The sequence below is a fragment of the Crassostrea angulata genome, chromosome 2 (assembly GCF_025612915.1).
Source record: "Crassostrea angulata isolate pt1a10 chromosome 2, ASM2561291v2, whole genome shotgun sequence".
Lineage (NCBI taxonomy): Eukaryota > Metazoa > Mollusca > Bivalvia > Ostreida > Ostreidae > Magallana > Magallana angulata.
The window spans coordinates 56,393,981-56,420,965 of record NC_069112.1 but is presented as its reverse complement, the minus strand read 5'-3'; the positions used below and the strand labels follow the sequence as shown (position 1 = coordinate 56,420,965).

Here is a 26,985-nt window from a genome sequence, read left to right as displayed (position 1 = left end):
AGGGTATAACAAAACAGTTGTTGGCTGATCATCGGGCAAAATATGATTTGTTTGGCCTTCAGACAGAAATGTTGCCCTGGACGTTGGGCAACATTTATGTCTTCAGGTCAAAGAAATCATATGTTGCTCTCATACATTAGAGACCCGAATGATGTAAATGCAACGAGCGCTCAAGCGATCAAGAATATACGTAACTAGTTAATTTCCTTATAAACGAACGTTCATAAAACAGTATGGTGTGGCTGCTCTTCATTAGTGAATTTGTTTGCCAAGTAAAAGCATATGGTAAGACAAAACCTTTTTTTAGTTCTTTCTGTTGTTAAAAGTTTGTTGAATACTTGAATATTAAATGTAGTAGCATATTTGGAAGTTAGTTCTAAAACATGTTTATTGATTCTTACATTGAATTAAACTTTATGCAATAAACATGTACTTAATTTTATTTCCAAGATCTATCTATCTATCTATCTATCTATCTATCTATCTATCTATCTATCTATCTATCTATCTATCTATCTATCTATCTATCTATCTGTCTGTCTGTCTGTCTGTCTCTTCGTCCGTCCGTCCGTCTGTCTGTCTGTCTGTCTGTCTATCTATCTATCTATCTATCTATCTATCTATCTATCTATCTATCTATCTATCTATCTATCTATCTATCTATCTATCTATCTATCTATCTATCTATCTATCCAGAACTGTCTTAAAAAACAATATAGTTATGTGTTTATGTATTATAAACATGTATACATATTTTAAAGACCTTATTTAAGCAGAAATTAGAAATACAATATACGAAGACGGAAGATGATTTTAACATTGAGAGACAATTGAAATATTGAAGAAAAAAAACTGAACATGAGACACTTTTTATTAAGAATTGTTTGTTTGATATTAAGTGTTTAAGCAGGAACATAACTTATGAAACCGAAACCAGTGTACAATACACTAGTTATGAAATGATAATTGTAAAGGTACATGTATACTTCATTGCATAATAGTAAGACTGTTTATTTACGTTAAGCAGCTTGATAGTTTAAAACTTTCACAAAAGATGCAATGAATGAACGCTAGTAGTACACATAATACATAATGCGATTGTTTAGATTTTTAATTTTAAAAGCTTTAAATTATACTAATAACATTATTATGTAAAAATGTAAATGTATCATCAATACACTTTTCGTTTTGTCAATTCGCAGAAAACATAGCTTTGCTTAAACCGGCATGGCAGCAATACCCCTATCCCGGTAGACCAGAGTTTGGAGCGGATCGTGCTGTGGACGGAAACAAATCAGATCTATCTGCTCATGGAGGACAATGTGCTATATCAGCGAATTCCAAATCAACGGCGGAATGGCGGGTAGACCTAGGCAATGTGCTGAGCATACATCATATTTTTATACAGTACAGAACAGACAACCTTGCTTGGGGTATTTAACACGTGTTTGTCTTCTTTATTGTCTCTTTTTTTATAAGGTGACATTTCAAGGCAAAAAGAGATTTGTACAACCCTTGTTATTTGGCATTTTAGGTTTCATTTCCTGTTAAATATTTGATTTGTACTTGATTTATCTGACAAACCAATAATTATAAAAAAACAACAAGCGAATATTAGGGCTACACTAATCGTTTTATAGAATTAGTAACTGTTTCGGACAACAATTTTATTTATCACGACTTAAAAGGCTATTTCATATATAATTCTAGGTGAAATGAGCCAGCACGCTTCAAGATTTCTAGGATTTTCGCTTTACATATCGAACACAACTAGCAGGGAGGCCGGTATACAGTGTTTTAAGGATACTAACTACACATTAACAACAATCCCCAACCAAATAAACATATCCTGCGCGGAACATGGGAGATACGTCATCTACCACAACAACAGGACCCACCCTCCGTATCCGGCTGGGTATTCTACGGACGGAGGATACATCGAACTTTGTGAGGTTGAAGTTTACGGTCAGTATGCATACGATATCGATCTATTAATTCAGTGACGTTTGTATGATAATCTAAAAATTGTTGCATGTAAAATTGAAAAGGAGAAAAAAAAAATATTTTTTTGACATTTTTAAACGGATTCTAGCTATTGAAATTGTATTTATGTATTGAATGTGTTTGAAAGTTATAATTAAAAATACCAATGATAGGGTAAAGGTACTTTGAAATGAATTGTTTCGTGCAATTAACAATACTTTTAAACGTTAGAAAACCACCGTCGCACATGTCCACGCGCCCAAAAGTGGATGCACGTACATTTGTATGAAGTTACTTATAAAGTGCACTTGAAAATGCTCGTACACTAAATATAAGTTTCTATATTTATATATTTCACGTTTACTCTACCATACTGTGACACATATTTTAACAAATCAATTATTATTTAACAATTAAAGCGACTTTCAATCATAGGTTGTCCCACACCAGGATTTTACGGATATAACTGTTCCTTACGGTGTCCTCAAAACTGTCAGGAAGGTCACTGTGACATTGAGAATGGAACTTGCCTGGGTTGTATTCCGGGATACAAAGGTCCAGAGTGTGATCAAAGTATGAACATTGTTTTGATATATTGATGCAACAGTCCGCAAAAAATGCTTTCTTTTTTTTTTTAAGAAAGCTTCTGTTTTGTACGTTAATTGCTATACATTAAAAAAAAACAACTTTCTTTTATATCTTTCATTACTCACTTTAAGACAGTGGGCAAAATAAACTAATTTGGTAAATCGATGGTATAGATTTTAATTTTTGTTAAGCCCTCTATGTATTTTAGGAAAATAATTTGAATAAATGAAGTCTTTTTTAGAGAACATTTGACTTGCTTTAAATTACTAATCAAAATTAAAGCCATTCATACATGTAGTCGTACTAATTTTTAAATCAAATATTCATATGGAACCATTCACAGGTCTTGAATTAAAGAATAATCTATTCAACAACAACTTTTATTTAAATAGAATACCAACTCCTATCGTTTCAAGGAGTTTTTCTTTAGTCCTTTTTTCTGTTCAGCAAAAATTTATGTTTAAAACAATGTGTCGATCTTATCTTGTAAATGATGAGATGAGCAATTTGATATAACACATCTTTTCGTAAGCAATATTGAATCTCAAACTGTTACTCATTAACCGAAATGCTAATAATTGGTGTATGAAACCTTTTTTTCGATCAACTACATGTATACGCCATAACATTTTCAACAATTATAGATTCCATTGTTATTTAAATTAAAAGTTAAATAAAAATTCTCTTTGATATATCTTTCTTTGAAACATTGCATGTACGAAATGCAGGAACATGAAAAATGAGATATACATTGCCATCAATTTTAATTTCCATATTTCAACATAAAGCTTTTAACTTTTAAAAATAACCATTATTTAAACGTTACCTCAACCTTAACTGCTTAGTATATATTTTCAGGACTATCTCTATGCATCCTGTGAAGCTCGTTAAAAATGGTATTGATTCAAGATGTTTTAGGTCTATATCAGTATTTATAGTCTGCTTTATTTTGAAAAATATTGAGCGATGTTTAACAACAGAATGCAGCGGACACACGTATGGACTTGAATGTTCACGGATTTGTGGAAACTGCAGAGATTGGGAAGAATGTGACTATTTGAACGGAAGTTGTCCACATGGGTGTAACAAAGGAACAATGGGTATCAAGTGTGACATTGGTATGACTCTATTATTTCATAACCCTCTGTTTTGAATTAATGGCAGTTTAATAAACTGAACGAATAAAATTGTTTTTTTTAAATGCTATAAAGGATATATTAAAACATTTTACAGTCACTTCAAACATACATGTATTTTTACATCATTGACATCATAGCATATCATAGCATATAAATCTCATAACATTGGAATTTCATACCAAAGCACTCAATATCATGACACATCTTTGAATTCTAATTCGTAATACATGCAGCATACCACAGCATACCATAGCAAAACATAAACATAATTATTTCAACTCAATTTCTATAGGGTTTTCTTTTTTTTGAACAAATATTTATATTGCAGATTTGTTTTGGTGGTAAATTTTGGTTTTTTTTTTACAATTTATTTCAAGTTTTTAGAACTCTTCTTTATGAGGAGGCGGTTTTGTTAAAATAACATAGCAAAGCATAGCAGGCCACATCATTAAGTATTTCATTTCCATTCTAATAGCAAAGCATACACATCTCATACCATTGCTTTAAAATCTTATCGAATATCATTTAAATCGCATACTATAACATAAAATAGAATTGTATTAAATGACTGCATAAATTTTAGCGTTTCCTATAGCTTTTTCTTATTTATCAATTCATATGCAAAGCTAGTTATGCAACCTGATCTAAATAAATTTCAGCACTTTAATTGAAATCACAGTCTTTAAAATAAGCTACAACCCCACCAACTTTAATAAACTTTTAATTAAGTAGACAACCTTAAAAATGACCATCGTTCATTTTACAGCCTGTCCTCATGGTGTATATGGTACAAACTGTGAAGACAAATGTAGCATAAATTGTGGAGTACCGGGGAAATGTGATAGGGTAACAGGAGATTGTGAGAAAGGGTGCCAAGTGGGGTGGAAAGGATCCACCTGTGATACAAGTACGAGGTTTCGTTTTTTGGCAGCGACTTATCAAAATACAAGTCTTACATGTGTAAATATTATTTATTACTTCAGTTTTTTTCAAAATGGTGGGTTTTTTGTTACATGGTAATATACACAACGGCTGGCAAATATCACGACTACAATGAAATTTGAATAAGATTCTGATTTCCCTGGCCCTTGTTGAAAAATCCCAGAGATTTACCATCCATATTTTGAATTTCCAATTTATATATAACGTAAGATATAAAGTTTGAAAACAAAAATTATACATGTTAACATATAATTCAGATAAAGAAAGGTAATTTTTATAATTCAATAAATCAGTTTTAAATGCATGGTGAAAGCTGATATACCCTCAGCGGCTGTTAAATGCTGCATAATTTTAACGAGGTCATTTTAAATGATCGCATTACATTATTGCATTTTGATTTTTCGTAAAATTATAAAAAAAAAAAAAAATATATGAATGACTAAATACTTTCACAAAACCTAAACTGACTATGTCCATTTCTACCCTGTATACTCTCTAACATGTCTTGAAGATAAAGGTCACTTTGAATGCAATCCATTGATGTCTTCAGTCTTACCATTATGTATTTGAAAATGAAGAATGCATTGAATCAAATGTAAAAATATGCTAAGAGTAAAAATGAAATTAATCATTTTGCTTCATACATGAAATTTCTATCAAAACAGAATGTAACGGGGGTACGTTTGGGAAAGATTGTTCAAATCAGTGTGGATTCTGTCTGAATAAAGATCAATGTAACTACAAAGATGGCAGCTGCTTACACGGATGTGACAGTGGTTATCACGGACTTCAGTGTAGGCACGGTGAGTATATTGAACATGAAATTCTATGGTAAATTAGACTTTGTTCCAAATGAAGACAAAGGATAAAACCTATTTATTAAAGAATCTATTGAGAATGAAATGCATCAAATATCGTATATTCTTTTCAAGTCAATATTAATTTCTATACTTTGATAAGACAAACAAAGTACAAATATCCACACCTTCTTAAACCTTCTTATATATTTATAATCAGACAGAATTATGAAAAGAAAGTTTTTTTTTAAATTTTTACCGTGAACATATAACATACCAACAATAACTCGCAAATTCCCGTTAATGACATTTAAATTTTCTAAATTTTATTAGGCAAATTATTCTTCCAAATGTGTGTTTTGAAAATCACAGTTATTTTTGTTCATTTTGTAAAGTGATATCGTGACATTTTTATTTAGTTTGCAATAACAACACATATGGGTCTAACTGCTCTTTGAGTTGTGGAAACTGTCTTTACATGTACGGGGAACAATGTCACCACGTGACTGGTCAATGTCCACGCGGATGTGAGGTTGGTTTTCAAGGGAACCTTTGTAATGACGGTAATCCCAATTACTGCTCATTAATTTCGAAATCCAAAAAAAAGTTTACAGTAAAATATTTCAACAAAATATGATTAAGATTATGAATATTATAATCGTATGCTTAATACTAATTGATAACAATCTTTACTGTTTAATTTGGGTTAAACATTTGAAACGCCCGATGTTTTGTTGCAATTCACTGCAGGTAATGACGAGTCTTCATCATCACATTTGAATTTGTCATATGAACTCTACTCATTTGTGTCATTGTTCTGTGTTAGTGCTCTCATCAACATAGGCTTAGTTTTCAGGTAAGAAACTTGAAATGTCAATGGTTACAAATATATCAAGCCAATCATTTTGTATGCATGAAGATGTTTTGTCTCTGTTAATTTTTTTTTGAAGGGTATTAAGAAACAAATCAAAGAAGAGCCAGCACCAGAAAGAAATGACGAACGTTGGAACTTTGAGGTCTTTTGAAATTTCTAATCCTGTATACATTGCCGACAATTCTGCCCATGATGGAACAGAAGACGATCTAACAAATCTCGACTATGATGTACTCAATTAACGTTCAGCCATCAAATATAAAATAGGCAAATCTCGAATATAACGAGCACGGACATATCAAATTAAGGTCTTCATCGAATTCTTATTGATTCCCAGCAAAGTTCTTATAAACCTTTAAAATTGTCGTGTGTAATAAACAACAAATACAGAACATGTTGTTTCTTTGTATTTCGAACTTGAAATACAGTGTCTTCCACGTTTCTGTTCAGACGCTAATGTAATGTTTCGGTAAGCGTTTTCTAAAGATGGAAGCTTAAAGTAAAAGTAAATTCAGGAGGGCTTTTGCAATCGTCACAGAAAATTAATGTGTGTATTTGCTTTTTGCGAAATTGAAGCTGAGAAATTTCCCATTACTCTGTGTCTACTGAACCAGTACATGAAATATATTTCTAATCCTTATAATCTGAATCCCTCTCGTCGACTCCTACTCTACATAAGTTTGTTTTTTTTTTCATCAACTCCACATAAGTTTTTTAGCTCACCTGAACCGAAGGTTCAAGTGAGCTTTTCTGATCACCTGTTGTCCGTCGTCCGTCCGTCCGTCCGTCCGTCCGTCCGTCTGTAAACTTTTCACATTTTTGACTTCTTCTCTAGAACCACTGAGCCAAATTTAACCAAATTTGGTACAAAGCATCCTTACAGGAAGAGAATTCTAAATTGTTAAAATAAAGGGCACAACCCTTTTAAAAAGGGAGATAATTGCGATACTGCGAAAATTCGGTGGGTGTCTTAAAAAGCTTCTTCTTAAGAACCACTGCACCAGACATGCCAATATTTACACCAAAGCTTCTATATATAGTGAAAATTCTAAATCGTAAAAATCGCGATCCCCGGGTCAATAATGGGGTCCCAAGAGGGATTCAAAGTTGATTAAAAAAGACAAATTTTACGTAGAAATATATGGGGGAAAATGTTTTTAAAAATGTATTCTCAAGGACTACAGTGCTAAAATTAGCGAGATAACTATACAAGTACCCTAAAATAGTGTAGATTCTAAATTGTGAAAACCGTGATCCTCGGACTAACACTACGTACGGCTCCATAATATGTTCAAAGTTTAACATACATGTAGACTTATATAATGGGAAAATGTTTTTAAACTCTTCTTTTTAAGAATTACAATGCTACAGTTTGTGAGATTACTATGCAATCATTCTAAGAAAGTGCAGATTCTAAATTGTTTAAATCATTTTTTATTAAAAGAAGTATTTTAAAAAAAATTCCATGATAAGTTTATCATAGTTAAATTATCTGGAAATACATGTGTATGTTTATCGACTAGTTTTTTTGGTTTTTTGGAATTTCGATCCCGACATCAATTACTCACATATCGGGATCCAAGTGATCGGGATCAAAGATCTTAAATTCAAACAACTTCAAAAAGGTGTGGATATTAGTTTTTACGAAGTTTTGATTCATAAGCACACAGTTAGGAAAGATAAAGGAACAAAAGATAAAAAAAGGTTATGGAAAAAAGTAAGAATCATTGATAGACTTTGTCAACTATATATAGACTTTCCATGTTTTTTTAGTTTAGTCTATAAGACAGATGATCGACACGGACCTTTAAAACGATAGAAGTTTGATCAGGTGCCTAGGACGAGTGGACATCCTCTGCTGACCGGTCACACCCGCCGTGTGTTCTTTGTCGAAATCGGGAAATAAACGGAAAAGTCCATAGACAAGGTAATTCATTATGATCTAACAATTAGTATGAAAAACGTCAGTCAGCATGCGACACAGTGGAAGACTGTACTTGCTGACAAGGGCGTTGTATCGACCATAGAACTTAGGAAAAGATTACTTCTAACGAGACTGTTGATAGTCCTGTTGTTTGTCGGTAGCTTGCCTCGCCTTAGAAACTGTTCATTCGAAGAGCATGCCCTTGTGTATCGAATTAACTGAGAGACAAAAACACCATATGCAGGTGATGAAGGTATATTGCTACATAAGTAAGGAAAGTTGACGATAGAAAAATTGAATTCATCGAGTTTATCATAAAGTTTTGTTGTTAGGTTACCATAAATGTCGATTTCCAGTAAAATATCCAAAGATGAAACAGATGAGGCAGACTCTGTGGTTCTTTTATTTCAAGTTCACCGATATATATCGAGTCGACGTAAATATGGAAATACATGTTGACTGCTAAAGATTTATAAAGTGTGTGTCCTCAACATCATAACAAGGCGGAGGGAGTAATGATATTTAATATAACTTAGATTATTTTGACTGAAATTTGTAGAGCACAAAGTCTCTCTTTATTTTAATATTTTTTTCAATCGAATGATTCCTTTTAATTGTATATATTTTCTGCATTTAAAGCGATTAACACGTAGAAACAAATTATTTCCTCGTTTAGCAAACTACAATTCTATATCCGTAAACCCCGCATATGATTAATAAAGTTTAAGTAAGTGATACTTTGAAACCTTCCTTATTGAACTATTTTGCAATCAATTAGTTGGAAATATTGTTTTGTTCATCTGTGCAACGGTCTAGCGTTAGAGCTGTTTTCACAAGAGCTTAGACTTTCGGCAATCCGTGTCAGACTCCAATTTGATGGAGCGGGGTTTACTCATCGTTGACTGTCCAGTTTTTGGCTAGTAGATATGATTCAATAAACGCAAAGACAATTGACTTGATCAAATACATGCTGTATAAATCAGGTGAAATATCGCCAGTTTCACACAAACTTTCCCATATTAACAGTCTCTAAATATTAAATCAAGTATTTATTCTCATACTTTGGGTAAATTTCTGATAGCGTTGCGGTCGAATTTGTTGATTTATTCTATAAAAGAACTATAAGGATTGAAAACTCCTGCAACCAATCAAGAATTTAAAAAAATACGAGAAAAACAAAAATTAAAAATCTATGTCACAGGATCGTTAAATAAATAACGATCAAAGACCTGGATTCGTACTTTGCTTTTATATTTATATATGCAAAGAAACCTAGAAAACACAGAAAACACATTCACAGCACAACACACACACGTTGACGAAATACAATTACATGTACTACATATTAAATTAAATTACAAACACAATGGTTTTCCCAATTATAATACCGGTGATTTACCGACAATATGACTGAATATGATGTTACAATAATATGTTTAACAGTGATCTTACCAGGTATCCAGGACTTTGAATAATAAATAAATAACTGGATCTTTGAAGATGTCACAATTATGTTCCAACCATACTCCCATACTTTTGGTTGAGTTCTAGTATCTAAATTTTGTTTGAAATGCATTTCCATACTTTTGAGTTATTTATATATTTTTGCTTGCATGAGTGGTCACTGGGTGTAGTAATACTACTGGAGAAAACCTGTTTAACAGGTATTATTTATTTTTAAATAAACTTGCTTAGTGGTTTGAAGAGTGAGGTTAGATGTATTCTGGGCGACACGCTGTGTGGACGTGTCTGTACTCTTGGTGAGATATCTTGGGCGTTTCCCATGCTGTGTGATCTTGGGAACGGCATCCCTATGTGGGCTTATTTGTGTGAGAGAGATACAACCCAGTAAGTGTTACATTATTTCTATTTTTATGGTTGATATTAATTCTGCATTGTGAGTAGAGTTAGACTACAGGTATGTGAAATTGTAATTTAAATAGCTGTTATGTTACGGTAGCCCAGAATTGTAATATACTGCAGCGGTGTGTTTAATGAGTCAGTAGATGTATCTAATTTCAAACATGTGTATAAGAAAGCTTATTATGCCACGTTGTTCGATATTTAAATAGGTGACCACGGAGTGGGCACGTGCACGTGGTGGACCATGCTATATCCGTGGACGGACTTATGGTGGGACAATTAATATCCAAACCAAAACTTATGTGAGATGTCTTGTCGAATGCCATCTAGTCCATCCGATAGAACTGATGTCAACAACCTCCTAATTATTGTATGTTTGTAAATAAATTGTGTTTGTTTTGTAAATTTTGTTTTGTTTGACTTACAAGGACCATCCTTTTACCAGATTGGTGAAATGTGTTAAGAACCTAGTATACAATTTGAATGCAATTGTGACATTTTGGTGGCAGCGGTGGGATGGTCTTTGTTTAGTAATTTTTTTGTGGTACTATTTGTGTAAACTATTCGCATATTTTTCCATTGTGATATATGTTAGTACCTGTGCTTACTTTTGAATTTTTTTTCTAATGTAGCAATTTTTTTTTAGAAAAACTCAAACATTTTTACATTGTACGTCTACATTTTTTCGCACGTTGAGCGGTTTGTTGCTCATTTTTTTCTTTTTGAACATGGAATTCATTGAGTTGGGTACTAGATTAGGATTGAAAGATGAAGATTTGAAAGAGATTGAGCTAGAAACGATTAAGAGAGAAACAGAGTTACAGAGACAGAAAAACTCAGAGATAGCTGCTGCAAGTGCTTCTGTATCAAGTCAGGCTAAACTTCCCAAACTACCAGTTTTTGAAGAAACTAATGACTGTATTGACTCCTATTTACAGAGATTCGAGAGATTTGCATTCAGCGCAAAATGGGAAGAGTCCATCTGGGCCATCAATCTCAGTGCATTGTTAAAAGGTAAAGCTCTGGACGTTTATTCTAGATTACCTGCAGGTGAAGCTCTCAATTACAGATGTCTGAAGCAGGCGCTACTAAAGCGATTCCAACTGACAGAGGAAGGATTTCACTCAAAGTTCCGTAATTCTAAACCAGAACAAGAGGTCATCAAAGGATCAGAGAACATTGGAGCAGATTTCCTGAGTCGGCATGTTGCAGAATAGATTAGTTTTAAGTGCATGAACTGTTTAACTTACGGCACATTTCATTTACGATAAAATGTTACAAAATTGTATTTTGTTCTTAGGAATGGCGGTATTGTCACAATTATGTTCCAACCATACTCCCATACTTTTGGTTGAGTTCTAGTATCTAAATTTTGTTTGAAATGCATTTCCATACTTTTGAGTTATTTATATATTTTTGCTTGCATGAGTGGTCACTGGGTGTAGTAATACTACTGGAGAAAACCTGTTTAACAGGTATTATTTATTTTTAAATAAACTTGCTTAGTGGTTTGAAGAGTGAGGTTAGATGTATTCTGGGCGACACGCTGTGTGGACGTGTCTGTACTCTTGGTGAGATATCTTGGGCGTTTCCCATGCTGTGTGATCTTGGGAACGGCATCCCTGTGTGGGCTTATTTGTGTGAGAGAGATACAACCCAGTAAGTGTTACATTATTTCTATTTTTATGGTTGATATTAATTCTGCATTGTGAGTAGAGTTAGACTACAGGTATGTGAAATTGTAATTTAAATAGCTGTTATGTTACGGTAGCCCAGAATTGTAATATACTGCAGCGGTGTGTTTAATGAGTCAGTAGATGTATCTAATTTCAAACATGTGTATAAGAAAGCTTATTATGCCACGTTGTTCGATATTCAAATAGGTGACCACGGAGTGGGCACGTGCACGTGGTGGACCATGCTATATCCGTGGACGGACTTATGGTGGGACAATTAATATCCAAACCAAAACTTATGTGAGATGTCTTGTCGAATGCCATCTAGTCCATCCGAGAGAACTGATGTCAACAACCTCCTAATTATTGTATGTTTGTAAATAAATTGTGTTTGTTTTGTAAATTTTGTTTTGTTTGACTTACAAGGACCATCCTTTTACCAGATTGGTGAAATGTGTTAAGAACCTAGTATACAATTTGAATGCAATTGTGACAGAAGATCAGGAATGGAATATAACAGTAAATGATACTAGCGCCGTAAAGGGTAGAATCTGTGGGTACTGGATTTGGCGGGACTTGCGCTTATATAGTGAACGAAGTTAGTAAAACATGCATATTAATGAGCTAAAAGTCGTCTGTCATTGGTCAATAAGACATATATACATGTACCTGGTCACTAAATCCTAAAAATGGAAAAACCACGTGTCTTATCACAACATTCACACATACACTCATTCATACATACAGCAATGCGTTCTATCAGCAATGCGCTCTGATGAACATTAAATAAATAAATTAATATGAACTGTGACATCTATAACAAGACAAAAGTGCAAAGATAGTAGCCGATACCAGACAACATTGCAAAGATAGAAGGTGATAACATCTTTTTAGTGTGTTTTATTTATATATGTACAATGAAATCTCAATTTTATTTTTCAACAAACTCAATGCAAACAACAGGTTCATATACTTGACATATGGATAATAATGTGTATTGACAATATTACATAGTGAAAATAAACTGAACCACGAATATAAGGCGGATATTACTTAAGGGATGATAAAAAAACAATTGCTTCCGGTGTAATGAAGAATAATGACCCCCGTAGAATAATGACCAGGGGTCATTTTTCTACGTAGAATAATGACCCCCCAGTCATACATATTGTGATTTACAGTTCTGAAATTGCGTCGGTGTTGAGGTTTGTTCAGAAGTTTGGTCGCACGCAAACGAATAAAATGAAAATAGATATAATAGTGACTGACTTATTCAGCTATATGAAAGGATAACTTGTAAAATATACCATTTAGTTTGCTGTAGAATTGTTACAGGAAAAAAGAATCTTAGCGAGTATCCTTGAATGATGTGCCTAGTGCCTTTACCTTTTTTAAATTCAAGAATTGTTCATGATGGTTCAATTGTGTTACGCAATATGTAGAAGAAAACGAATTAAATACGATTTGAAATTCGTTATTACTATTGTAAGAGAAGTATAAGTACGTGTAGCTTTTTCTTGTCCTTCTCTCTTTCTGTCTCTTCTTGTCTTTACCTTTCTCTCTTTCTCTCAATTTCATACAGAGACGTAAATGAATTTAAATTGTGGCGTCCTCCTAATTAGCGTCATTTAAATTGAAATATACATGTACATTTATATGAGTTTAATGTGTTAAAAATATTCTTATAAAAAAACCCCCACAAATGTATCTAGGAGAAAAGAACCGATATTTCCACTTAGAAAAAAGACAAGGAATGGTATTTTTTAAGTGGAGGCATGTAAATGTACAAGAATAAGAAGAAAAAGAGAAAAAGAACATTTTATTTGGAGATCGTTATTTTATTTATTGAAAAAGTCACGTACAAGTATCATTCATTGTAGTATAAATGATGTTACATATTAAAAAGTGTACCTGTATATCAGATTTGAAGATGCCTTAAGTCAGAATTTGTAGTTCATTATACTATAATATATACTAAAAGATAAAGTACGCTTTATAAACATAAAGATATTTTATTCCCTTTCAGAAATATACAAAAAAAAAAAAATTAGCATGGTTAATGCATTTCCCTTAAAAAACTTTAAGTTCGCCGTGGTTCCTTGTTTTTCTTAACTGCACGCACCTGTGTATAAGTTATCACTCTAATTGTCTAATTGTCTCAGCTATTCATAAATTATTAAGATTTTTTCAAGCCAGGGTCGTCAAACATTGTATTACGTTTTACATGGTATTTTTTTAAAGCATTAATATTGTAATATTGCATACAGGGTTATTGCCTTATCACGGCCGTGTTTTCAAAAGACGTAACTATTACGGTTTTTTAATAAGCATACACGAAAATGAGTTGACCCAAAATAGAATGGACGGCATTTCTCTGTTTGCATTTTTTGCATCGTAGTGTTGTTTGATAGTGACTTTGTTGTTAGAAGAAATTTGTTGTACTTAATTTCACTGTACGCAACATATTGCTTTCTTTAGAAATACATGCAAATGTATCCTGTTGATAACTTATGTTACAAGATAATGTAAAACCACGTGTGTCTATTTCTTATCATTTTCTCCAAAATAAATTCATTCAATCGATGAAAAGACGAAGCGTTATCTCGAATCATTCTGTTTCTTTTAAAATTGTCATTTTTCGGCCTTTTACAAGTTCCGCTCGCCGGTCAAGATCTTGAACATAAAGTTCGGTTTATCACTGTATGCAGGTGAAACTACTCTCTCTCTCTCTCTCTCTCTCTCCTCTCTCTCTCATCGTTGTATAATTTTAACACCGTGTACATAAAGTTATCGGAAGAGCAATGTGATTTATTTCAGTAAAATAAAATGGATTATACTGAAAAAGACAAATATACATTCATATAATTGTCCCTCACGCAGAGCGTGTCTACCTTCTCATAGTTTTCCAAGCTTTACATTACTAATGAAATAATAGACCTCTTGAAGGAGAGAGCAAACTAGAGACGAGCTCGTTGCAAGCAACGATTAGGTCTTCCGTCGTAGCTGCGTCATACTTGTGACGTAATATAAAAATTGATACCTGACCATGGTGCAATATCAGATGTATAAACACTGTGTAAAAGAAACAAAGTACATATATATTAGCAAATACAGATCTTTAAAAGTTGTCTGAAGTTTGATTCGCCGCATGTTGTTTTTTTGCATGTGCATTTTATTTTGAGAAACTTATCGAATCATCATAATTGACTCAATATACACAGAATATGGACGTCGATTATAATCACACAGTGGGTATGCCCGGTATGAACGTAAAAAGACCAAACATTTTACTCGCATTTTTTATCGAAAGCAAGGGCCAATGAATCTTTTAGAATGTATGCGGAGATCCTGGAAATTTTACAGGGGGTTCTGAAGAATAATTTTGTTTTTTGAGGGGGGGGGGGGGGAGGGGGCATGCGCGGATAAGAAAAATTTTCCTGGGGTGGGGGTTGAGTGTCTGACGGTTATTTGAGTTTGCCTGGGGATGTCCGAGGCATATTTTTGTAATTTTATATTGTACATGTAAAAGAAAAAATTTGCTGGGGTTGGGGTGGGGTCTGGAACCCTCACCCTACTCTTCTAGATTCGCGCATGGGGAAGGCCGATGCCGGTAATTTAACGGTAATTTTAACCATTTTTATTTAATTAATCATTTTCAAAATTATCAGAATTCCAATATTACCTTTAAACGCAGTTAAAACTTAAAATACGAACCATTTAGTCTCGGTGAGTATTCGGCCAACATGCGTCCGCGTACGAAAGAAATGGCAATATTCAAGAAATTTGGATGGACGATCTGGGTCCTAGGTCGTCCATCCGATTCTTTTTCAGACTAAGAGCTACAGAACTGCACTTAGAGAATGTCAAACTGATTGTGTCAATTTATTTTGTCTCAAAGAATCAGTTTTTTTAATAAAGTTTTATCTTAAAAAAAAAGAAATCGGGCACAATTTTCAATGTTAGCATTTTACAATTTAAAGGTCTAATCAAATTTTGAATGAAGTTTCAAGATACTACTCTTCGTTGTTTTATACGAAATATTGCGTGGAAAAAAGATTTACATCGCATATATATTATAAAACTAATTTCTTCTCTTTTTTATTTACATCAAAATAAATCCAAGAAAAAATCTAAATATTTTTTTTTCCTTTATATGTCTTAATGAAAACGTTGATCAGCAAGGGCCGGTTCTATGTCGTGCAAGCACCTACTTAATAGATTGTTACACGGATCTACCACGATGACAAATATCGAAAAGGCAATATTGTGGGTGAAGGATGAAAGTGTAGTTTGTTTTTTAGGTTTATTTTTGATAATTATATTTATCTGGATCAATTTGGTATGTTGGTCTGTTTTGTTTATTGAAAAGGGGAATAAAGAAAATGAGTAATTTCCGATATGAAGTCAAGCATATATTTTCATATTATCATTGACTTAAAACATGTTGGAAAAAAGAAATATTGCATCAAGCAGTTAGTTATTATGCGCAGATCATGCATTCCTCTATGGTTTTCACAATTGCATGTATCAGTTACTACACGTATTTGCTTACGGAGAAATAAATTTCCAAAGAGATGATATAGTTATCAGTTAAGTTCCAGATTGTCTTCTGCACATGCAAGCACGTGTGTAATCCTGATTTAAAAATAGGTATAATGTCCGGGGAGGGGGGGGGGTCATCGCAACAAAATTGTGTATAAGCGTACTAGAGTGTACATTGTTAATTAATAATTGATGTTGAATTGTTATTAACAAACAAAATCATAAATTTATAATAACAAACACTAAAATGCCAGGGAGTTCTGCTGGACGCGATTTCATTTGTCTTCAATTAATAGAGTGTAGGGATGCCCGCCTACTTAATACATATGCTCACGCGTCAACAGATTAAAAATGACTGTATTTTGGATTTATAAATCGTTCTAAAACATTCGATCTGATATATCGTTGTTAACAATTCAAAACTTTGAACGATTAAATTTGTTTTTATACCTAGTACCCCGACCCTCACGGAAAAATCCATTCAGATCAATGAAAATTTCATTTACAAGACTCCGCGCCAGAATCAGAATGTCTCATTCATTAATTTTTTCGTAGTTATAGTTGACGAGTCCAAAATAGGAATTTTGAGACACATCATACAATGTGAACATATACCATGAATGCAGTTTACTTTGCGTCTATTTTCTTATTTTGAGAGTCCTTTTTATCATGTTTATCATGGCTTGAAAATGACGGAAGGCCCTTGAATGTTGTTATCTTTATGCAGGCACGTAGCATCCTTTTTGAAAGTGGGGGGGGGGGGCAGACTCATCCAAAAAATCTTGACAAGCAAAAAAAAAAAAAAAAAAAAAAAAAAGACTCCCAAAATCTTCAAAATCCTAATCCGGGGGGGGGGGGGGGGGGTCTGGCGTAGTATGTATATAACTTCAATTTCAATCCTAATTTCCTTATTTTTATATAAATTTTTTACATCCTTGATAATTCAATTTTTTATAAGTAAATTTTAAAAAAAATAGTTGCTGTGAGAAAAAGTGGTGGGGGGGGGGGGGCACCCACAAGTGCCTGAGGATGCATCTTGTGTCAACATTTATATTCATAATTGATGAAAACGTTATATGGGATGTAATAAGCACAATGAGCAAGAGTGTTCAATTAAAAGGGCATTTCACATTGCACGTGTGTAATCCTGATTTAAAAATAGATTGCCATATTTGAAAGGTCAAAAAAAAAAAAGAGGGAGGTGTCATCGCAACAAGATGATACACATTGTCTAAGTAGTACAATGTAAGTAATAGTTGGTGTTGGATTATCATCATTAACAAAGAATGATCAGTTTGGATTAATTAAAACAAATATAAATTCATATAATTGGAATATTTACTGGAGGGGCTACGTACAAGTAATTCGCCGAAGTGGGGTACGTGTGACCCGATTTTCGATCAATTGGGCGATTTCATTCATCTGGAAAAGGGTTTCACTCGCGTGTACAAATGTAAATGTACATCTAACAATTGCTAGTCAATTAAGTGTGTATGTTAATTCGATAGATTTCTTCTAAAACATTCAATCCAAAGTATAATATATGTAGTTATTAGTTGACACCCTCTCAGTGGATCTATGCCGATGGATCTATCTGAGATCTCAGCTGTTGCGTGAATGGTAAAGAAAGACTTCGCGCCATAATACGTCTCATTCATAATTTTGGCTCGCCGATTAGTGGGCGAGTCCAAGTTAGGCCAGAGCACATGATGTGTAGATGGTCTTACCCACTCTATTTTCTTAACTGGTCATATAATAAATAGAGATATCATGGATTTTTCACTTTTGTCGGAGCATGTAATAAATGGAACCAAAAAATAAAGTAATTCTAATTGAATTAAATTGAAGTTAAAATGTAAATACCCCCTCCCACCTACGGATTAGGATTTTCAAAATTCCCCATTTTTTAAATTCCTTGTCAAGATTTTTTTTTGATGAAGCTGCCCACCTAAACCCCCCCCCCCCCCCACACACACACACTTTCAAATAACGATGCTACATGTACGTGTTTGAATATCCTTTCCTATATGGTTAGAAATAACAAAATGTCTTTGATTTTGCATCTAATATATAACAAATTCAATTTTCAATTTGGCTGTTTGAGATTATTCGATACATGTACATTCCTAAAATGATTTAAAATAATGAAATGATTTAATTTCCAGTGATATACAGGTAGATGCACTCGATCGAAGAAAAAGATTGAAATTGCTTCTAAACTCTGCGCGTTCAGTTTAATAATTTATGATCCGCAGCGAAAATTAAATTTCATTTCTTATAAAATAGCCTAATTGATACATGCATGCTTCCATTGAATAAATTTGGGTAGTCAGGCAAGCTTTTTGGAAAGCTATTGCTTGTATAATATTAAGGTCAAACGCGACCTTCATGTGTCTTCCATTTTTTCCTATCTCCACAATGTGAATTAAGATTACCACTTTGTTATTTCATAATTAAATTTTTATGTAATATGATTTTTTTGGTTTGAATATAAAGTGTTCAAATTAAAATATATAGTATGACTTTACTTATAAGCATTCAAATGCATTTTGCGTGCTATTTTAAGGGAAGTTCGAAATATTCTAGCTCCAAAACGAGCCTGGTAATGTACTCTAATTATTTTTGGAATTAACAGGTTTAAATGTTAATAAATAAGGAATGAAATATCAAGGAAAATTATATAAAATTGAGGAACGTTTCGTCTGTCCTTAATTAAAATAATATAAATAGACATCATAAATCCCATATCAAACGACATATAACCACTTGAATCTGCGCGTCTTTTAATGAAATTATGAACAGCGGCAATTCTAAGTTAATGTTAGCTGCAAGTCTGTATAGCACTTGTATGCAAAATTTCGGATGGTACTTAATTTTTCCAGACGGAGAGCTACATATATGCAGCTAAGGTAACTAATAATGCTTCCGATGAAATACTTTGTTTAGTAATGCAAGGTTTTAAGAGAGCAATACTTATTCGTTTAAAAATAACACCCTAATACTTCGCATTTCATTCGCTGTTTGTAGAACAAGCAGAACCAGTATCAGTTCGATCCCTACCGTATGTACATTGTTCGAATTTAATAGCCCTTGCATTGGATTGCTTTGCATGTACAAAATATCTTTTAAAAATTCAACACTGAAAGTGTTTATCTATATGGCTATTAATCTATATGTACATGTACACATAGCGTACACATGTGATTCAAAATACCCCAAACGGAAAAATTCACTTATTGATTCTACATTTTATAGAATTTGCAAAAAATACATTGCGGGTCTGAATGTTTGTTAATGTGTCAATCTATCAATATACAGTTTGTTAATTATTTTCGATTGCTAAGGCTACATCGTTTTTGATGAACATTGAACAACATTTTTTCCATGCCATTATTTCCACGGAAGATAGTGAGTACAATTATAAAGCACAATTTATTTAATTATCTCTTTAATATTGTGTACTAGTATGTAATAAATTATTTATAAATTGCTGCCGAAGGTTGTTTGGTATTTTCGTTTGTAGATGCATTGCAAGTAAAAAACGTGAAACGCGGGGCAAGTCATAATTAATATCCCTAATAACCGTTACTTAAAAATAGCGGCTTTGGATTCAAATATTATCGTATACGAATATTAAGTTCACTTTTTAAAATCATCTCCACGATGATAATATTATATCCATCGGAAATCAGTATTTTGTTTTGCTTTAAAAGAAATGTTCTATCGGGGGCAATCCCGCGTTCGTTTAAATTGCCAGCGTACATTTGTCATGTCAGTAATACACATTGTGCTTTATATGACGGCCGTGTATACGTACTGTAGAAAAGTTGAGTTTAATTACCATGCATTCGAACCATTTAATTAACACATCTCCCAGTACTGAAACAATTCAAAATGTCTCTGTTACAGTAACACAGCGGGGCGTTAAACATGTGTACGTCCAGCTCTACAAGCATATGCACTGTCGTCAAGGCGACGGCCTGAATACAGCTAGCGACTCTTCTATCGATCGGTTACCTGAGTCTCGTAATGCATCTAAATATAGAAAGGGGCACAGTTATGAAACAAACAACAAAAATAAGGTCAAAGACGTTCATCTTTATGAAATGAATATGTACATATGAATAAAAACATTTGGGAATTTTATGTAGAAATATTTTTGCGCGCTGCATGTATCAGTTAGTGCATTACAAAAAGCCCTTTCATAACCTCCTAAACGTGCGCACCCCCACGAAAATCGACCGAACTGACAACAATTGTTTCTGCAAATACTGGCTATAAATTACGAAAACATTAAATTGAATACCACGGAAGGATTCAAAATTAATTTCTTTACAACTTTGCTTCAATAATGCATTAGAAATTTTTATTCCTTTACAAGTTATTGACAAGAAACTTTTGACGCATCTAACTCCTTAATTATAGGGGCCAGCCCCTTTTTCTGTATACCGAATGAAAGGTCTTGGTAAGACCAAGATCTTTTAAAATACATGTTATAACAAATTTTTATCAGGTAGGAAACTAACACGGAAAATACGCGAATTTTTTTGAATTTTTTTCTTGCCTTTGTTTCAACATCTATACCACCCCTTTTATTTGCATTTAAATAATAAATAAAATATATCTCGCACAAATTCAATGTATTAGCTTCCAAACCAGCCCATCTTTGAGACTCTGCCAGTCATCGTTATAGCTAAACCCCCCTGGACAAAAGAAGTCGTTAAATTTTACTAAAAGGGGAATAACTCAAAACCGAATGGGGATTTTCCTCAACTAAAATATGCAACGACAACATCACGCGGCATGTTATCAGTCCTGAAAATTTCAAAACAATCGGTGAACAAACGAGCGAGATATTAAGGATCAAAGTTGGCGTCTAGAAGAAAAAAAAAATAACTAGAGCAAAGCTCGTTGCAAAGCAACGAGTGGGTCTTCCGTTAATGTCGGAAGTAAAGCTGGAGGTTCCTGTAAGAAGCAGAGCTCTTCAACCAATAACAAGAGTAACTAAAATATAAAAGATGAAAAAAATCGAATTATTCCTGGTACGACTTAACAAAATCAGAATGATTTTAAGTACGACTTAACAAACACCTTTCCGATTCCAAGACCGACTTAACAAAAAAAATCCGATTGGGTTCACGTACGACTTAACAATAATTTTTGGTACGAGTTAATTTTATTTTAAACATTACGCTATTTTTTAAACCAAGGACGCAGAATCAAAATTTCCGGAAAAATCAATTTTTAAACCCCGATATCTCTGTAATGCATCGTCCGATTTTAAAACGGGTTTTGGTTTTAAATTAAACTTAATAAAAGCTTCTTTGCTGCTTTATGATTAATATCAAATTATTGGTCAGAAAAGAGTTATTATGAATAGACTTAGTAGCCCTTCTGGCCCCTAATTTGAGGGGTCAGCCCCTTTTTCTTGATATCAAATAAAAGGTCTCGCTAATATAAACATATTTTGTTCTACAAGTGTTCATGAATTGTAAACCGTTCTCGAAATACCTGTACAAATGCGCTTTATGGGCCGACCCTTTAACCCCTTACCGGGGCCACTAACAACAAAATTTTTGATATCATATTGTTAAGAACATTATTTTGAAGAACTTTTGTTCTACATTGCTTTTAAAAATATTTCTCCTTTTTCAGATATTAATGATCAGAGTTTTGAGTTCTGGCCCCTTGAAACCCCTAATTACGTAATATATGACTTAGGTATGGTAATGTATAGATGAACAGCTGTACAATGAACATTTTTGCTTCTATAATTAATAACAAAATATTGTTCAGTAAAGAGTTATTGTAAGAAGACATTAGAGCCCTCTTGGCCCCTAATTTGAGGGGCCAGCCCCTTTTTCTTGACATCAAATGAAAGGTCTTGTAAATATAAACATATTTTGTTTAACAAGTGTAAACAAAATGTTTACCGTTCTTAAGATATCTGTACAAATGTGTTTTAGGGGCCGACCCTTTAACTCCTAAATGGGGTCATAAACAAAAACATTTAAGGTAGCATATTGTACAAAACATTATTTTGAACAACTTTTGTTCTACATTGCTTTTCAAAATATTTCTCCTTTTTCAGATATTAATGATCAAAGTTTTGAACTTCTGGCCCCTTGAAACCCCTAATTACGTAATATATGACTTAAGTATGGTACTGTATAGATAAACAGCTGTACAATGAACATTTTTGCTTCTATAATTGATAACAAATTATTGTTCACTAAAAAGTTATTGCAAATATACTTTAGAGCACTCTTGGCCCCTAATTTGAGGGGCAAGCCCCTTTTTCTTGATATCAAATAAAAGCCCGTGCAAATTGAAACAGCTTTTGCATTACATGTTTTAACAAAATATTTATACGTCAAAAGATATTACGGAAAATGTGCGAAAATTTTGTGAAAAAATTTGGTGCTAATTTTCAGGTTCAGGCGAGCTTCTAGGCCTTACGCATTTTCCGCAATTGGAAGCATGGAGGGAAATCTACAGACATTCATCTACAATCCCTGCAAATTTCAAGCTTTTATCATGATTAGTTTCAGAGGAGATGCGTGGACAAAATGACCCTTAAAAATTTACAAAATCGTCCATATCTGAAACCGGAAGTGACGTAATCATTTGAAATTTTAAAAATCAATAGCGACATTGATGCTTTATAACTCCTAAAAATTTGGTGTAAATCGGTTGAATAGTTTCTGAGAAATAACGATCCAAAAAAGTCAGAAAAAGAAAAAAAAGTATAACTAGAGCAAAGCTCGTTGCAAAGCAACGAGTGGGTCTTCCGGTTGTGTCGAGAGTAAAGATAGAAGTTCCTGCAAGAAGCAGAGTTCTAAAACCAACTACAAAGAAAATGAAAAAAATATTTTTTTAAAAATCAAATAATTCTTAGAACGACCTAACAATGTCTGAATGATTTCAAGAACGAATTAACAAAAACCTTAACAATTTCTAGAACGACTTTATAAAAACAAAGTCCCGAATATCTTCAAGTACGAATTAACAATTTCCGAATCATTTTAGGCACGAGTTAATTTAACTTTTAACATAACACTATTTTCTTAACAAAGAACCTGGAATCAAAATTTCCGGAAAACTCAATTTTTAAATCCCAATATTTTTGTAATGCATCGTCCGATTTTAAAACGGATTTCAGTTTTAAATTAAGATTAATAAAAGCTCCTTTTTTGCTTGATGGTTTATATCAAATTATTAGTCAGAAAAGAGTTATTATAAAAAAGACTTAATAGCCCTTCTGGCCCCTAATTTGAGGGGTCAGCCCCTTTTTCTTGATATCAAATAAAAGGTCTCGCTAATATAAACATATTTTGTTCTACAAATGTTCACGAATGGTTAACCGTTATCGAGATATCTAAACAACTGTATTTTAGGGGCCGACCCTTTAACTCTTTACCGAGGCCACTAACAACAAAATTGATGGTATCATATTGTTCAGAACATTATTTTGAACAACTTTTGTTCTACATTGCTTTAAAAAATATTTCTCCTTTTTCACAGATATTAATGATCAAAGTTTTGAATTCTGGCCCCTTGAAACCCTTGATTACGTAATATATGACTTAGGTATGATACTGTATAGATAAACAGCTGTACAATGAACATTTTTGCTTCTATAATTAATACGAATAATTGTTCAGTAAAGAGTTCTTGTAAGAAGATTTAAGACTCCTCTTGACCCCTAATTGGCGGGGCCATCCCCTTTTTCTTGATATCAAATGAAAGGTCTTGCAAATATAAAAATATTTTGTTAAACAAGTGTTCACGAAATGTTAACCGTTCTTAGGATATCTTTACAAATGTGTTTTTTAAGGGCCGACCCTTTATCTCCTAAATGGGGCAATGAACAAAAAAAATTAAAGGTGGCATATTGTACAGAACATTATTTTAAGCAACTTTTGTTCTTCAATGCTTTTCAAAATATTTCTCCTTTTTCATATATTAATGATCGAAATTTTGAATTTCTGGCCCCTTGAAACCCCTAATTACGTAACATATGACTTAAGTATGGTACTGTATAGATAAACAGCTGTACAATGAACATTTTTGCTTCTATAATTAATAACAAATTATTATTCAGTAAAGAGTTATTGTAAGAAGACTTTACAGCCCTCTTGGCCCCTAATTTGAGGGGCCAGCCCCTTTTTCTTGATATCAAATGAAAGCCCGTGTAATTTGAAACAACTTTTGCATTACATGTTTTATAAAAATATTTGTACATCAAAAGATTTCACAAAAAATGTGCAAAAATTTCGTGAAAACATTTGGTGTCAATTTTCAGGTCCAGGCGAGCTTTGAGGCCTTTAGTAATTTTCATCATTGGAAGCATGGGGGTACATCTACATACATTCATCTACAATCCCTGAAAATTTCAAGCTTCTATCTTGATTAGTTTCGGAGGAGATGCATGGACAAAATGACCCTTAAAAATTTATAAAATCGTCAATATCTGAAACCGGAAGTGACGTCAGCAAAAAATTTAACTAAAAACATTTATCCCCTCCGATGTCCTATAAGTCCGGAAAATTTTGTGCAAATCGGGCGAATAGTTTTCGAGAAATAAAGCTTTAAAGAAGGCAGAAAAAGAATGTTAAGAATAATAATAATAGAAAGAAACCGTAGAATAACAAGAGGGTCTTCCGTTGGAAACGGAAGACCCTAATAATAAAGAAAAAGAAACCGTAGAATAACAGAAGGGTTTTCCGTTGAAAACGGAAAACCCTAATAAGAAATTTGAAAAATTTTCAGAATAATAGTAAGGTCTTCCGTTGGAAACGGAAGACCTTAAATATTTATGTCGACGAAAAGATGTTTGCCTTTGGGTCTAACGGGCAAATTTGTTGTTGAGAAATTGGAAAGAATATCAACGCTTATAATCAATACCCTGTGCTATATCACAATGATTTTAAAACATGAAATGAGGTTGCTTTTTATGACTAGGAGTCGTTTATTTTTTTGAGTTTAAATACTGCAGAATCTGCTTGATAGATAAGAAATTTATATTTGAACGATCCATACTAGTATGTAAAGAAAGTATGTTCGTTAAATATCCAAACAACTTTTACTGTTTTATCCAGGTATTTATTTCTTTATTTGATGGCTTTAATCCACCAAATGTTTCACAACCCGTCTTTTAGAGACTGGTAAACCAGTTAAAAAGGGTACTAGTTGCAATTAAAATCTTGATTTATAGAATAAACGTTACACTTGGCAATTTAGAGTATTGTTTACAATGTTCTCTCCGAGTGTCGAAATTATAAGTTACGCTTTAATTTTACAGTATGTAAAATGTATAAATATGTGATTTTAAGCAATATAGGAGATATGTGTCACGTGCATATTACTATCTCTCTCTCTCTCTCTCTCTCTCTCTCTCTCTCTCTCTCTCTCATTGTTATCACATTTCGATTGAAAAAAAACACACCATATGTTTAAATTATCGCGTTAAAGGTTTTACGAAGCCTATATCAATGTAGATGCTTGTAAATATATGTTTGAAATAGGTTTTGTTTTATTTAACATTGACTGTTTTCCAAATCGGATACTTATACTTATATTTGTTAAAAAGATTTGATAGTTTTCAATGACATGTAAAAGTTCTATTTTAAAGAACGTTGTTGGTTTTTTTGGCCATAACATGAAAATGTTGTTATTTATTGCCATAAAAACACATGATACTAAAATATTTTACTTAACTGTTTTGTGTCAAAGATAATACACAATGAACAAAAAAACATGTATAGAACATAGTTTTTTTTTTTTATAGTTAACTAAATGATAAATAAAAAGTTAGTTGCAAGTGACGGAATTCAATAAGTTTGCTTTTTTGTCAACTGACTTAAATTTTGTGAAATCGGCATGGGGACGAAACATATACTGGGCATTTTTTGTGTGAAATCTAAATGTAAGTACATAAAGTAAAACTTATATGAACAACGTGTTAAGAACAGACTTTAAAAACACACATATGTATAAGAAAGGACATAAATTGATTTGTTTCTAGTAAAGATGATGGCTGCATGTATGTACTATCTGATGAACAGGGAAGGTTTGTTTAAATTAAAGGACCGTTTCTGTATAGCACACCAACGGGATTTAACGATCACGATATTTTGTGCAAAATGCAGATTACGCTTTTTGATGCAAAACGTATTTAAAACGTAACAAAGTAGATGTTTGTATCTATATGTACACATAGTGTATGTCAAAACAATGTTATTTTAAGCAAAACAAAATAGATATCAGCAAAAATATTTTTGCTCAGGACATTTTGTATCGATACTAAATTTTTTTTTTTAAATACTTGAAAATATTTGTATGATTGTACTACAATTCGTAAATAATGCAATTTAAAGGCATTTGGTCTTGTGCGACTTTATTGCATTATGAATAATCTGTGTTCCGAAGTTTCAGGGGATACTTAAAACCCTTTAGATCTAACTTATGCCTAATTCTCATTCCCTTCTCAAGTAAAAGTATTTTAATTAAAGTTTACATATAAGTTTTCTTGAGAAAGTCGTAGCATTTCAATAGGAAATGATATTTGATTTACATTGAACTGATAATATTTATTTGTAATGTTAAAAGAAGTTTTTGGTTTGCTGGGGTAAAATTTATAACATGCTGTACATAT

General features: G+C 32.8%; 2 protein-coding genes and 1 long non-coding RNA gene across 3 annotated transcripts; all 3 read left to right on the top strand.

Annotated features, from left to right (window-relative positions):
• Positions 1-207: 207 nt before the first annotated feature.
• LOC128171575 (multiple epidermal growth factor-like domains protein 10) lies at positions 208-6,701 on the top strand. Its single transcript, XM_052837371.1, has 10 exons — positions 208-285; positions 1,203-1,433; positions 1,711-1,965; positions 2,419-2,556; positions 3,552-3,689; positions 4,477-4,617; positions 5,318-5,455; positions 5,869-6,012; positions 6,200-6,305; positions 6,400-6,701. Exons 1-10 carry the CDS (start codon positions 234-236, stop codon positions 6,563-6,565), a joined length of 1,509 nt encoding a protein of 502 aa, XP_052693331.1. The 5' UTR covers positions 208-233; the 3' UTR covers positions 6,566-6,701.
• Positions 6,702-9,753: 3,052 nt separating this feature from the next.
• LOC128171624 (uncharacterized) lies at positions 9,754-10,515 on the top strand. The gene is made up of 2 exons (XR_008242109.1): positions 9,754-10,095; positions 10,320-10,515. It is a non-coding gene; the product is annotated as an uncharacterized LOC128171624 (long non-coding RNA).
• A 317-nt stretch (positions 10,516-10,832) lies between these two features.
• LOC128171603 (uncharacterized) lies at positions 10,833-12,270 on the top strand. Its single transcript, XM_052837398.1, has 2 exons — positions 10,833-11,769; positions 11,994-12,270. The coding sequence occupies exon 1, from the start codon at positions 10,839-10,841 to the stop codon at positions 11,325-11,327; it is 489 nt and encodes a 162-aa protein (XP_052693358.1). The 5' UTR covers positions 10,833-10,838; the 3' UTR covers positions 11,328-11,769; positions 11,994-12,270.
• Positions 12,271-26,985: the final 14,715 nt, after the last annotated feature.